The 15,661-nt window shown below is 44.4% G+C and overlaps 1 protein-coding gene across 2 annotated transcripts in view; it reads left to right on the top strand.

Annotated features, from left to right (window-relative positions):
- The window catches only part of Cdk19 (cyclin dependent kinase 19), a 139,864-nt gene extending 128,472 nt beyond the window's left edge, over positions 1-11,392 (top strand). For both annotated transcript variants that reach the window (XM_057761339.1, XM_057761340.1), the window contains 5 exons: positions 1,825-1,897; positions 3,955-4,052; positions 4,791-4,869; positions 5,464-5,730; positions 7,292-11,392. In XM_057761339.1, coding sequence (XP_057617322.1) covers positions 1,825-1,897; positions 3,955-4,052; positions 4,791-4,869; positions 5,464-5,730; positions 7,292-7,420 — 646 coding nt within the window. In that variant the 3' untranslated portion in view covers positions 7,421-11,392. The remainder of the gene's footprint in view (positions 1-1,824; positions 1,898-3,954; positions 4,053-4,790; positions 4,870-5,463; positions 5,731-7,291) is intronic.
- Positions 11,393-15,661: the final 4,269 nt, after the last annotated feature.

Raw genomic sequence — 15,661 nt, forward strand, 5'->3', positions numbered from 1 at the left:
TTGCAATCCTACAGTGGCCTTTCTATGGTGTTTCTGTCACTGCTCAATCTGGGTGTGGTGATACAGGCCTTTAATCCCAGGCTGAAGAAGACTGATCTCTGAGTTACACCAGCTTGATCTACATATTGGAGTTCCAGGACAGCCAGATCTATGTAATAAGACCCTGTCTCAAAACAAAAACAACAGCAAGCAACAGAAATCACTAAAGCAAAATATGTTGAAACAATGATCTAGAAAATACTTTATTTCAAATAAAATATTATTTCAAAAGTAAAAGAATATTAACTTGCTTTTATCAGAGAAAAAGAACTCCCAATATACTGTGCAAATGAATTGCTAAGAATGACAGCAGATGTTTGTAATTGTTCTAAGTGTCAGCTCCAAGTAGCTCATTAGAAAGCAAGGCGAGGCTGAGGGAGTCAGGCTGCTCATTGGAAAGATGGATTTTTATACTGGTTCTAATTTTATAAAGCCAAAGCAGAAAGATCCCCCTGGTTTCACTGTGAATCTGTGGATAGAGACATAAAGCAAAGGTGACTGTCCTCTGAGAGCCACGTCTGTACTCTGAGTCTTTCCTCAGCGCCTCTCTCTATAACACTTGCTTGGTTTGGAGTTTTTTGTTTTGGCTGATTTTTGAGACAGGGTTTCTCTGTATAGCTTTGGCTGACCTGGAACTTAGTATGTAGACCAGGCTGGCCTCTAACTCACAGAGCTCTGCCCGTGCCTTTGCCTCCTGAGTGCTGGGATTAAAGGCGTACACCACCACCACCACCACCTGGCCTATTTAAACAGTCTTAAGAAGCACCGATTCTGCTTCAAAAATAAATAGAAGACAGAAAGGGAGATTATGAAAACACTGATTATGGTTTATATATTTATATATAATACATATTTTTTATATTTTGAAACCATTTAAATTTTATTTCATACATATGAAATAATATAAATATTGTATACTGAGAATAATCAAATGAATATCTCTCCACTCACCTCTTAGTCTAAGAAGTAGAATATTACAAAGTGTGCTGATGTCTCTGGGTACCTCTCTGTTTTCCTTCCTAGAAGGAAGACTGGGTACTCAGGATTTGTGTTTGTAATCCCACAGTTTTATCTCTGATATTTATTTAGTTTGATATGTCTTTGAACTTTATGTAAATGGTGTCATTCACCTTCCCTATTCAGTTTTGCGTATTTATAACATTTCATTTACTCTGAATATATTAACAGTTGGTTTGCCTACTATTTCTGTTTCTTTACTTTGTGGATGTTTGGCTGTTCATAGGTTGGAGATTGGGTTTTGTTATTGTTTTATACTGTAGAAATGCTAGTGTAAGAGTGTTCTTTATGTTCTGATACTCGTGGTTAAAAGTGTCTCTAAGCTAGGCCTGATAACAAAGGCCTTTGATCCTAGCTGCTCAGGAGGCTGAGACAGAAGGGTGGGTTCAAGGCCTGTACAACTTGGTGAGACCTGTCTCAAAATAAAAAGGGAAAGATGTAGGAAGATAATGTTTGCTGTAGAGCACTTGCCTAACGTGCATGACCTACTCGCCATCTCCGGTACTTCAAAAGCAGACACCGAGCCAGCCATCTCTTAGAGGGAGCGTGCCTCGGAGCCATTGCTGGGTTTCAAGACAGATGTATTTTTCCGCTCTAATGGTTACACATAAGCATTCCCAAAGTGACTATAGCACTAAAAACTCTGATATGTCGTGTTTAACAACTTTTTTTTTAATGTGTTGGTATTAAGTAATGTGTTTGCACATAGAAACCTGCCTTAGAACTGTCCTTTAGGAATACAAATCATGTGTGTTCCTATTCTTGCAGGTATGCCAACAGTAGCCTCATAAAGTACATGGAGAAACACAAGGTCAAGCCTGACAGCAAGGTGTTCCTCCTGGTAGGTGCTCCCCACTGACAGCAGAGTGCTCCTCCTGGTAGATGCTCCCCACTGGCAGCAGGGTGTTCCTCCTGGTAGGTGCTCCCCACTGACAGCAGGGTGTTCCTCCTGGTAGGTGCTCCCCACTGACAGCAGGGTGTTCCTCCTGTGTCAGCATCCAGCCCTGACATAAATTCTTTCTCAGACCAGAGGGAAGGCATGGGAGTAACTGAGGCACAACTCACATGACTTTATTGGGAGGGAGTTTTTAGGGATCCCTCATGAAACCCTGAGTTCACACCCTGAAAATTCACCCGTGTTTATTCTTCAAACAGCTTTTATGCCAAAATGTAATCTGAGGGTGAAATTCATTAGCATTCTGTTTCCTAGGTAGCCAGGAGATTGACTGTGGTCATGTCCACACCTATCTGTGCCCATTTTGTCACGTATTCCTATCAATGTCTACTCTGTATGTCTGCGCTGTCACGTAGACTGAGTTACCACCTCTTTCCCAGGTAGCCTCCCAAATTTACAAAGAAGGAGCAGAGCGACATTAGCAGATCCTGACCCTTTGTCTAGGATGGCATCAGTTTGTCTCAAAAGGCTAAGTGACCACCTCCTGTGTGGCAGGTGCAAACTGTGGCCTGAAATTCTGGCCACAGTAGAAATATGGCCAATGTAGAAATATGGGCCTGTGTAATATGCCCCTACAATCCACTCCCTCTTACTAATTTTAATAAAACCTGTGCTTCAGCACAGGACAGATTATCACATCTGCCTTAGGCAAAGACTTCTCCATTTACCCAATTTACCCGTCTTTGGAAATGGGCATCTTAATTACGTGAGCTCCTGTCTTAGGCACCTGGGGAGGAGAAGCTTCAAACCCATCTCTACTTCTGTGAAGAAAAGAAATTAAGGGAGAGAAATACCTTTGGGCTCTGTGTTTTGGAGCCATACTGTTTTGTCAGGAGAAATCATAATGTTACATGAATAACCATGCCCCTAAAGACTGTAGTCTCTTATTTAAATGAGAGGAGGATTGCCTGAGTTAAAAATGTTTCTTCAGCTGGTTTAGAGCACCTCTAAAATTTTTTAGATTGTATCAAAATCTAAAATTCTTACCATATGCATTAAACCTAAACATTTACAGGGTGAGTCAAACTTTTCTCAACATCTTAAAAGCAGTTACAAACATTATCAGGTCACTATCATAATTAACGATAAATCCACAATTAAATCCAAACATTTATAGGGCCTGTCAAACTTTTTTCAACACCTTATAAGCCCTTACAAACATTATCAGGTGAATACCATAATTCTAGAGTGGAAATTAGCAATACATCCACAATTTATCATATCACAGTCTTCTTAAATCCATGTTAATCAAAAACAAGAAAGGCTTTTTTGATGGGTAAGAGTACAGTGACATTGCTGTCATCAAATTCCAGTTCTCGAGCAGCAGTTAAACCCTTAGGCGGCCCCCCTCTTAAGTGAAGAGGGGTTTCAGTCATTCCTTATTGAGTCTTTCTTTCCTGAGGGAAAGCTTAGTGCTTCTCTCCCCGCTGATACCTGGTCAGCTCCTCTGTCCTGTTTACTGCAGAATTGTCCCAGCTAGTCTTTTCCTTTGAAAAGGAAGGAGAGATGGAGGGGAGGGAGTATGAAAGAGAGGGAGAGAGGGAGAGAGAGAGAGAGAAAGAGAGATTAAATCTTATTCTATTGAGAATCATCCTTGACTTCTAGTCTTAGTTTCTTAAATGGTTCATATCAGAAAAAAAGCATTTTAAGGGATCTTAATGGTAATTTCATAAATATGTATATAGTCTACTAATTATACAGTGAGCAGGGCAAGATGATATGAGGGCTAGCAAGATGACTCATAGGTAAGGGCACATGCTGCCAAGCTTTGACAACTTGGCTTTGATCCACAATCCCTGGACCCTATGTGGAAGAATTTACTCTAAACACACATGCCTGTGTGCATCAGTGTGTAAAAGATGTATTTGAGGTCCATTGTGTCAGACATTAATACAAAAGTCAGTCTTCTCATGGGCTGTCATATTTCTTATGTGTTGCTCTAGCTTCAGAAACTCCTTACCATGGATCCAACGAAGAGGATCACCTCAGAGCAGGCTCTGCAGGACCCTTACTTTCAGGAGGACCCCTTGCCCACATTAGAGTACGTACCCTTTCTTCTCCACGGTCTTTGCTCCAACTGGATGGTGCTGTATGCTGCTGAGTGCCAGGGGAACACTTCCCTGACTTGTTCTGCTTTGCTCATGAAGACTGCACAGAGAACATCTCTTCGGGGAAAGGCCCACACCAGCTTCCTAGATGAAAGCCAGAACAGAACCGACATGGCTCAGGCACAAGCCACGCCCATAACCATGGGTGCACAGACAGCCTGCAGGGTTGGAAAGAGCCCTTTCCAAGCTCGTGCTCTGGGCTTGTAGATATTAGAAAACTTTTTTTTTCCTGGAAGGGAAATTTATTTTCATGTTTAAGCAAAACAAAGTCAGTTTAGTTTGGTGCTGACTGAGTGAGTAGTGTGGACGGAGCTCCGTGTCGCACGTGAGCCTGCTAGCAGCGGTCCAGCGGTCCCCCTCGGCAGTGAGAGTGTCAGTCTGCAGGACTGCTTCAGTTAAGTTGTTCGGAACGTGTCCTGCAAACACCGGTCATGGTAAAGTATAGGATGTATGTTAAGAAAGAAAAAGTAAAATTTTAATTTTAAAGTAAGGTGATAAAGTTATACATTTTAGGTATCTCTTGTTTTGTTTTGTTTTGTTTTTCGAGGCAGGGTTTCTCTGTCACTTTGGAGCCTGTTCTGGAACTCACTTGTAGACCAGGCTGGCCTTGAACTCACAGAGATCCACCTATCTCTGGCTGGCTAACATGTATTTCTTTTTAAACGGTTTAGTGTGTTTGCTGGCTGCCAGATTCCGTACCCCAAAAGAGAATTCCTTAATGAAGATGAATCGGAAGAGAAGGGCGACAAGGTATAAGCTTCATGCACCACTGACTTTCCGAGCGGAAGAGGGGCATGATTTGATGATCTGTGCCTTTGCCCGCCTTTTCATCTAGCATGCCTATGTTGTTCCTTGTGGGAGACTGAAGGTGTACTTTGAAGTTTAAATTGAACTTCCTGTTTTGTCTTAGTAGCCCATTCTGTTCCTAGTTCTTCCTCGTTTTGTTTGTCCAGTGTCATCTCCACCCAGCTCTGCTTTCGTGCCCTTACTGCATTCCTCTGTGCTCACTGGGAGTATTAGCCACTCGCACTGCTCTGGTGTCCAGATCCTGATGAAAGGCCTTGAGTGCGATGGTACTTCCTGTGTGCCTTATGGTGCCCACCGAAATGTCTGTTTCATTTGGAGATGCTACACATTGCTATTCGGGGCTCACTATGTTAGTATTTGGGAATGATGTATTTTGAAGGTTACCCATCTCCATTATTTCCAGTCATCCCATGTGACCAGGTTATACCCCAGGTGTGTCACCAGTCACAAGTGTATCAAGTAGTGAAGTCCATTTTTCATTTGTCTGGCTTAACAGTAAATCTCGAATCTTTCTCCCCCTCCCAACTCCGCTAAAAGAATCAGGGACAGCAGCAGAATCCGCATCAGCAGCCCACGGCCCCCGCACAGCAGGCGACAGCCCCTCCCCAGGCTCCTCCACCACAGCAGAGCAGTGCCCAGACCAATGGGACAGCAGGGGGAGCCGCGGCAGGCGGGGCTGGCGCTGGAGCAGGCCTGCAGCACAGCCAGGACTCCGGCCTGACCCAGGTGCCTCCAAACAAGAAGCCCCGCATTGGGCCTTCGGGTGCAAGCTCGGGCGGGCCGGTTATGCCGTCAGATTATCAGGTACTCCATGACTGCTCCTTTTTGGTATGAAGATACTTTATGAAATGGGAAATTGACTTTTAACCAATTCTCTTAGAGCTATATAGTTCTTAGCTCCAGAACCTGGCCTAGAAACTAGAAGGTTATGTTTCTGGCATTACATGAAAGGGAAGATTTTTAATCACGTTTCATGCAGTTATGAGATATTTTGTATTGTGACTTGTTTATCTTAACACCCCAAGGAGAGAAAGGAGGGAGGCGGGACGCTCCTTAAGAAAATGTCAGAACTTTATCCGTATTGGCCACAAATTAGGTAAGTGTCTTATTGGACACTTAGAGACAAATCTTGAGAAGGAATGCTCTCACTGGGGGGAATAGTCAGTCGGTAACCACGTAGACTTGAGAAATGGCCAAGGCTAAGCAACAGCTCTCAGAAGCAAGTCCTACTGGAATTGTGTTAACTCTAGATATGTGTCTTGTGTTCAGACAGAAAGGAAATTATAGCTGTACCACTAATTAAGGAAGCTAAAGGGAAAGGGCTTTTCTCACATCTGGTTCTAGGATTTATAGGGAGTGAAACCTCTAGGGCTGTTTGAACACACTGTCTTAAAGCATATCATGTTCTGTTTTCTTGTATTCGATTCTGAGTTACTTTTACCTTGTGTTCAGATTGTACTATTCTGTGAGGAGACTCTGTCTTGTCAGTTTCCATGGGTGAGATATTGGGCTGTTTCAGTAAGCAAATGTGATTATTACTTCAAAAGGAGGAGCATGGTATATTGGCTCACCCCTGGGACCTCAGCTCTCGAGAGACTGAGACAGATAGGTTGTGGAGAGTTCCAGGGCCAGCCTGGCCTCCGTAGTAAGTTCTAGGACAGCCCTGCTCAAACACACACACATGCACACACACACAAACACGGGGGGCAGGAGGGGGGGAGATGCATTTTTTTTTCCTATTGAAAAAGAAAATATTGTCTTTATAAAGTTGTATCAGCACAGTGTTCAGCCTAGGCTGAAAGCTGTCTGTCTACTGGTCTCTTGAGGCCAGTCGTGTAACAAATTTAATTTTTAGATGGGAAATAAGATTTATTGGTGACAATGTTTGTTTTGGATGTTACCTGACATTTATAATACCTCCCTACTGCTAGCCTGCCCTGTCAACCTTGCTTGTTTGCTTATCGGCAGGTTCTCTATGTCCCTAGTTTCTGCCTCCAAAAACTCTGCCTTAGAGTGATTTCCCAGTCCCCACTAATTATGAAAGTGGGAATTAACAGTATGCAGTTATATCTTATGGATGCCATTTTTCCATTTACTAAATTAATTGTTTCATTGTCAAATTTTAATCCTGTAAAAGGTTAAGTTTGTCTGCCTTTCTTTACCAGTGTAGCTCACCCTCTCCACTGCACAGCCAGATTCAACACCAACCAGGGTAGCTGCAGTCTAAGCAGGCTGTTGTTTCAGATAAGCAGATCATATCAACTGTTGTGGATCGGAGCCAGGGACCTCATCTCTGTCCTGCTGTGGTTGGCATCTTGAGCCCCTCTCTGCAGTCAGTAACCCCCACTTTCCTGGTTTTTTCTAGCACTCCAGTTCTCGCCTGAATTACCAAAGCAGCGTTCAGGGATCTTCCCAGTCCCAGAGCACACTAGGCTACGCCTCGTCTCAACAGAGCACGCAGTACCACCCGTCTCACCAGGCCCACCGGTACTGACCACTGCCTCTGCTTACCCAGGACAGCGTAGCACAGCCTCCAGCAGGGCGGGGTCTGCATCGCAAAGAGCCCCAGAGTGAAGACTGTGATGCCACCGTGCAGAGCTCACTAGAGAGGAAACCTTCGCCTACTGAGTGTTCTAAAGGACGAATATCTCTTCTTGGGTGACTTAGGAAGAAGATCTTGTGAGGTGTCCCCAGCCCTCTTCCCGCATGAATTTCTCTGGGACTTCCCTGGTGAAGCCTCTGATCTGCCCCAGCACTTCTGCGTCCTTCAGCACTTTCTGAAGGAGTTCCTGGTGCACCTTTCTCACGCTGTAGCAATCATTATAATTTATCTTTTCTTAGGACTTCAATGTTTTAGGAACAGGGTTCCGCGGTGTATAGTTTTATACTTCATGAACTGATTGAACAACACAAGTCACGCACCTTTTAAAGCACTACACAGTCTTCACAGACTAACTGCTTTGCTCTTGGAAGTCTTAAAAAGAAACTGTTGCTGTCCCAAAGTACTTTACTATGAAGTTTTTATTTATCTCTTTCAGGGAAGGTCTAGTAAAGGCAAGCGTGGGACAGAGGGTCCCCACAGCCAAACCAGTGTTGATCTTTGCAGCTGCCGTGCTCATGCTCTGAAGAGCTGAAGTAGTTGGTGGTTTTATAATCATTCATGAGGAACTTAGTTCCCAGAAGCATCATATTCTGAATAATATTCAGTAATTAAAAATTATAATTTTAACCTTCATGTAGCTAAGTCTACTCTAAGGAGGGTTCAAGAGCTTTGATGGAACATGGTCCTTTGGGGCCCACCTGGGAAATCTGAAAAGACTGTAAATGCACAGGGCTTCACAGAGGAGTCGTGCTGATCAAGGGACCTTTCTTCCCCTCAAAGGAGGCATCTGCCTCTTCAGAGGAGCCTTGGTCCCTCCAGTCTCTCCACGTCTGGGTCAGCATGAGTGACTTTCTTACATAATCAAGGATACTCAGCTCGAAGCCCGTTCACTCGTCTGCAGTGTTCTCCTTTTGTATTTACATTAGGCATAGAGTGACTATTTTTAAAGCATGTTAAAATTCTAGGTTTTATCCATGTTGAAAGTATGTATTATGTATGCATAATTTCGCTGTTGTTACTGAGACTTAACGCTGTCAAGAATCTTTTATTGCACTGAATGCTTTCTTTTGCCCCTAGAGAAAATTTAACAATTGTGCCTGAAAACTACGGGCAGACAGTGTGAAGTAGATGAGGTGAATATTTGCATTTCCAGGATCTACGAATTAGAGGGGAGTTCTTTTTTAGCTACTTCTAAGGAACCCCTCGCCCTCCAGAGTCAAGAGGAAATGTAAAGGCTTAGAGCCGGGGGCAAGAATATCTCTGTTCGGATGCTACTAGCAGCACCAGCCTTGTTTTCAATGTTTCTTGAGCTAGAAAAATAGCCAGTTGTTGTATATGCAAACTATATGCATTTTTAAAAACTATTCTTGTGAACTTATCTACCTGGTTATGATACTCTGGGGTCCATATTCAAGTAAAATAAGATTTTAGAAGCCAGTATACATTTTGCACTATTGATGTGATACTATAGCCAGCCAGGACCATACTGATTTCAGCATAATAATGCTTCTGAATAGTAATAAAGGTTGAATAGTGACCTGCGTACCAAGACTGACGAAGTCATTGACGTGCTTCACTGGGAGGAATTTCTGACTGGCTCCATGATTCTTATCCCTATATTTTAGAAAAAAAAAGACTCAGCCTCCTGCATAATGTAGCTACCTATGTAAAGTTCTGTCTGGTGCCCTAGAGCCTGTGTCCAGGGCCACTGCTCCCTTACAGGCTCAATGCTCTGCCGGGTAGAAAAGCAGAGAACAAGACACATTCCTTGTTACAGCCAATCCAGTGACATGTGGTCGACTTAGAAATGTCTTGTGATATGAAGACATTTTGTTTTGTTTTTGTTTACTCTGAACCCACTCGGATCCCTATGCCTCTGCATTTTATAGTAAACAGTGTTATCGGTAAGCAGGTATGTGACTGACCTCTCGAGGAGAAAGCCGGCGGTTAACTGTCATAAAAGGCATCTGTGCGTCTCTGAAATGTTCTCAGCAGCCTCCAGCAGCAACTGGGAACACTTACGGGCAAGAGTCCCTTCTGCCAAGTGCTTGCAGGGAATCACAGTAGATATAGAGGTCCTTGCCCTCAAGTGAGCTCACGTTTAGTAAAAGACATTAGCCCCGGTCTGTGCATAGAACAAAATACTAAGAGTTCTTTGTGTGCAAGCTGGATACACAGTTCTGGCAGTACGCACTTAAACATTCATAGGACGGCCCTAGTAAAAGTGACACACACCCCGGGGACCTTCCAGAAAACTCCATTATATATACAGCAGGGTTCCACATCACCCACTGCTTCTGGCCCTTTGCTTTTCTCTTCTTGCCTCAGGGGTAGACGCATACCTGTGCCCAGTACTCTTCTTAGAAGTAGTTTTTGTTCATCATTTCCTTTCTCTGTAAAGGAAGCAAAGCCTTTCATATACATTAAGGCCATAGTCCACGGGGTGGGACCTCTCGTGGGACTTGTGAATCTTCTTAAGGGTAGAATTGACCTTGGTGAGCCTCAAGTGATTGCATTCCTCTTTGAACATGTATTGGATACTATTTTGTCCCCTAGGAACCCGGAGGCTTCCTCCAACTTACAGGAACCTTGATGTCTAGGGAGATGTTGAAGGACTGAGTTGAAAGGTTTCTGTTTTTTTATATTAAAAGTCACTTTTAGAGGTAGCTTTTTGGAGGGGTGTTTGGGGGAAAGGATTCAGGAGTTTGGAACAGGCTAGCTTAAATAAAGTAAGGTAGCTTGGGGCAGGGCTGGTATTACGAGGTTGAAGCGATCCTTTTGATGACGTAACCATGCAGTGAGATGCAGAAATGGAGGGCGTGTCTATTTTTATACCTGTGCTTTTGAGACTTTAAGACTTAAGAATTCTGATGCCCTGCACTACTTCCCTCTAGCAAAACTAAGACCTTTAAGACGGGAACGGACGGCACCCGCATGCATTCAAGTCCACTGCCTCGTGCCTGGTGCAGCAGCTTGCCAGTTCTCTGTGCCTCTGAAATGATGCTCTTTTTGTCGCTAGAGGGAAAAGGAATCGGAGAGTAAGGTGTGCAGCCTGCTTTGCTTTTGTTAATGGGTAGCCACAGCTACAGGCCGAGGAAACTAGCAGGGAAGCTGCGACTTCAGCTCGGTGCGGCTCCCCAGGAGATGGAGAGAGGCGGTGGATAGCCATTGGGTTTAATGGAAGCTTGAAGGAGTCAAGTACAAGTAATAATTTTCTACAAAATGTAGCAGTTTAGGTCCCCATAATCATCGAGAATAGTCATGAATATCATAACCCCAAAGGTCAGTGTTTGAGGACTTCAAAAAGTGTGTTGTACCCGAGGAGGTGCTTGTTCCTCTGAGCTGATGCTGGTAGGGAGTGATGCGGATGTGTTATACGGGAAATACCTAATGCACTGTTATCACCTATAGTGAGTAAATTGAGACTATTTAATTTTTTTAAAGCTTTGTCTGGGTAGACACTAAAAGCATTATACAAAGCCAGGACTAAGGTGTCCTTTTTAATAACAGCTGAAAGTACTTTTTATATATGTTATACAGTATGTCCTTTCTAAACTAGTTTGTATTTCTGATAATTCCTATTTGTGAAATGTACCTGTCTATCTTTTTCGGTCATTTTCTGCACGCACCCCCTCTGTATGATCGTAGGTATTGCCATGGCTCTCCTTGCTCTGCTGTGATGTGTATACTCCAGGCTGGCTGCCCTCTGTAGCCCATTCTGGGGATGCAGGGTGTGCTGCCTCTTCAGAACTGAGGGCTTCTGCTCTGGAGTTATCCAGCCATCCTTCTCAAAGTGACAGTTTCAGCTACAATAAGTTACGTGTATTTTATATTCTTGGTTGAAATAAAATTTAATTGACTTCGTTCCTGTGTGGATTCTTTTAGGGGTAGAAAAAAAAAGTTTTTTAATTGAAAAGTATTTATTACACACATACATATGTACACATGCAGGTGCGTAGGCAGAATAGTGCACTTCTGGAGGTCTGTCCTATGGTTCCTATTTCTGTGATGAAATAAATACCAAAAGCAGCTCAAGGAGGAAGATAATGATTTCATCATACAGCTTGTAGCGTGTAGTCAAGGCAGGAGCTGATGCAGAGGCCATGGAGGGAGCTGCTTACTGACTTGCTTCTCCTGGCTTGCTCAGCCTGCTTTCTTTTAGAACCCAAGACCACCTGCCCAGGGGTGGCACTGCCCACAGTGGGTGGGTCCTCCCATATCAATCATCAGTCACAGACAGTGCACTACAAGCTTGCCCACAGGCCAATCTGGTGGAAGCACTTCCTCAACTGGAGGTTCATTCCCTCTACCCAAGAGACTCTGACTTGTGTCAAGTCAACATAAAACCAGCCCTGACTGTCCCGGACCTTGTAGACCAGGCTGGCCTCGAACTCAAAGATTGCCCTGCCCCTGTGTCCTGAGTGCTGGGATTAAAGATGTGCACCACCTCCGCCCAGCTGCCATGTACTCTTTTGTCCAGGGAAGTTATGTCACAGAACCACAGGAACAAATGGGACTTGCATATAGAAGAGAAGTTACAGTTTTCTTTTTTTTTTTTTTATTCTTTTTTACTTAAAATTTCCAACTGCTCCCCCTTTCCCATTTCCCTCCCCCTCCTCCCACATATTGCCCCCTCCCCCTGCTCCCCTCCCCCTATCCCCACTCCACTTCTCCTCCCCCTAGTCCACTCCCCCTCCCTCTCGATACTGAAGAGCAGTCCAAATTCCCTGCTCTACAGGAAGACCAAGGTCCTCCCACTTCTATCTAGGTCCAGGAAGGTGAGCATCCAAACAGGCTACGCTCCCACAAAGCCAGTTCATGTATTAGGATAGAAACCTAGTGCCATTGTCCTTGGCTTCTCATCAGCCTTCATTGTCCACCTTGTTAAGTTACAGTTTTCTAAACACCGCTCAAGAAAAGTATCTAGGTATTTTATAAAGAAAACAGCACTTTTGTGAGTGGAGTTGGGCAGCAAGATTCTCCTTTTGAAAGGCTGTGCTGTTGGGCTTGCCTGCCCATCTAGCCTGCCTTCTGAGGTCACTGCAGCAGTCAAAGGCGTCATGGAGTGAGCAATGTTTTAAGTGACTTAAATACAAAGCTGCTCATTGTAAAATCGACACTATGTCCAACTTGGCTGTTTCCCTATAGGCTTCGATTGTACATTGGCTCTGTCTTAGAGTTTCTGTTCCTGTGATAAAACACTTAACCTAAGGCAACTTGGGGAGGAAAGAGATCGTTCGGCTTACATATTCTGGGTCACGCTCTGCAAGGCAGGCCTGATGTAGAGGCCATGGAGAAGTGCAGGTTTCTTACAGCATCCAGGACCACCTGCCTAGGGGTGGCACCACCCACAGGTAGCTGGGCCTTCCCACATAAATCATCAATTAAAAAAATGCCTGTCTTAGGGTTTCTGTTGCTGTAAAGAGGCACCATGACCATGTTGACTCTTAGAAGGAAAACATTTAATCAGAGGTTCAGCCCATTAGCATGGTGGCGTGCAGGCACACGTGGTAAAAGCCACAGCTTTGTCAGAAAGCAACAAGAAGTCAAGTGACACACTGGGTGGTGTCTTGAGCATAGAAGATCTCAAAGCCCGCCCCCACAGTAACACACTTCCTTCAACAAGGCCATACCCACTCCAACAAAGCCACACCTAATAGTGCCACTCCCTGTGAGCTCATGGGGACCAATTACATTCTAACTACCACAATGCCCCACGAACCCATCTGGTGAGGGCATTTTCTCAACAACGCTCCTTGTAGGATAGATCTTTCCTTGGAAAACTTCTCTGCTCACGTTCCTTTCTCAAAGCCATCTGGGTAACAGAACATGGACTGGATGGACCCTTAACACTCTTAGGTAGCAACTGGAACGTAATGTCCCTAGCAGATTGAGTTACTGGGTCATTGCTCCCAGGTTTCAGGCACTTTCAGGCCCTTTCAACTGATATGGTACATACCCAGCACAAAGCAGATATCAAATGTGACCAGTCAGAAGCATCGTTTGTCTACTTGTATTGAAATCCTGGGCCGAATACTATGCCAAGTTTGTATATGGACAAAATACATAGTTTTGATGAGTGGAAACAATTTAGAGTTTGCCGGTTGTGGGGTACACACTGTTGTGACCTCCACAGTCACTCTGTTTCCTCTTTGCTCCCTGAAGACTAATTGGTTCATTCTGCCCAGGGTGGCCACGCCTTCCCATGAAGGCTGAGGCTTTTGTAGCAAAAGAGGATGGATATTGGTTGGTCAGAATGAAAGCAACAGTTTTGTCCTTGGCAAGGTTATTGATTTAAGCATGGACATGTAGCATACTAACCAGTATAACCTGAGATAAAGTCTTCTGGGGTGGGGCTTAGTGTCTAGAAGGATTTGCTTTCAGTTTAGGATTAACACAGTAACGTTCCCTTTCTACCTCTAGACATTTTTGAGTGAGAAGCTGTGACAGCCATATGGGGACCAGGAAGAGAGCCAGTCTCATAAACAAGCTGTAAGAATCAGAGAGAGCAATGGAAAGAGCCCTGGAGCTGCCTTGACTCTGGACTTCTTTTCTGAAATATTGTAATTTCTTCTCAGACTCCAATTTTATTTGTGCTTTCTGGAGTCAAACTCTAGCTCCGAGGGGTTCATCTTACTTGCGGTGTCGTGTCTGGGAAGTTTGTTGTTTGCAAGCCTTGGAAGATTACAGTGAATGAATGTCTCTTCTCATGCCCCAAGCTCTGAGGCCTCTATATTTAAATGAGTGGCTCTAATATTAGCATTTTTAGTGTCCCTAAATTAGCAACATCCATTCCTTAGCAGCGGTGACAGGCTATGGCAATAAACTGCTCGGTGCTCTAACAGTAAAATCCTTCCATGCCTCAGGCCACACCCAACAGCCCTGGGTCTCTGTGTTTTCTGTGCAGGTATCAGTGTCAGGCTGGGGTCCTCTTGGCATTCAATAAGTTTGCAGCAATCCCCTCCCCCTCTGCAAGGCACTAGAAGAGGGTCTCACCCTCTGCCTTTCAAGTCCTGGGCTCGCTCTGAAAGTACGATGAAAACCTTTCCATACAACTTTCCTCAGTTCTTTGGCCTCCACAAAAGAACTTTTTTTTTTTTTTTTTTTTTTTTTGGTTTTTCGAGACAGGGTTTCTCTGTGGTTTTGGTTCCTTTCCTGGAACTAGCTCTTGTAGACCAGGCTGGTCTCGAACTCACAGAGATCTACCTGCCTCTGCCTCCCAAGTGCTGGGATTAAAGGCGTGCGCCACCACCGCCCGGCTAAGAGCATCTTTTTGACGGTTTGTGATAGATGTCTGGTTTGATGCACGTGTAGTTGTACATATGTCCTATGTAGTTGTATATGTGTCCCGTGTAGTTGTATATATGTCCTATGTAGTACATATGTCCTATGTAGTTGTAGATATGTCCTGTGTACTATGTATGTCCTGTGTTTTCCTTTTACTAGTTTATGCTTTATCTGCCTCCATTCACTCCCCTGCCAAGTGAATAAAAGTAGTAAAGAGAAGGTAGAAGCTTAGGCTCAGGCCAGTCGCTGAGAGTGCTTGTTTTACAAACATGAAGATCTGGGTTCAGATCTCAGGCACCCATGTAAAAAGTCAGGCATGTCTACCTAAGCCTGGAACCCCCAGCACTGTGGGGACAGAGGTAATGCCTGACCAAAACAAAGAGCTTTGGATTCAGTGAAAGTGTCTCAGGCAATAGGGAGAGAGCAATCGAGGGAGTAGCCTACGTTCTTGGCACAGTCCTGTGCGTGCAGAGTACATACACTATTACAGAGTACCTGGAAACTCCCAGCCAGGCGGTGGTGACCCACGCCTTTAATCCCAGCACTCGGGAGGCAGAGGCGGGCAGATCTCTGAGTTTGAGGCCAGTCTGGTCTACAAGAGCTAGTTCCAGGAGAGACTCCAAAGCTACAGAGAAACCCTGTCTCGAAAAACCAAAAACAGCAACAAAACAAAACACCTCCCGAGAGGCCCGAATAAGCTGAATGGAGTCTTTATTAATGGAGTCTTTATCAGCCACTGGAGAGACTGTCCTGAGCAGATTAGCAGGAAGCAGCCTCAACCTTCAGTTGGTTTGAGGTTTTGAGGGCAAACAAGGCGATTGTGACATGTACCGAAAGGGGCTCCGG

This window comes from Chionomys nivalis, chromosome 2, assembly GCF_950005125.1.
Source record: "Chionomys nivalis chromosome 2, mChiNiv1.1, whole genome shotgun sequence".
NCBI lineage: Eukaryota > Metazoa > Chordata > Mammalia > Rodentia > Cricetidae > Chionomys > Chionomys nivalis.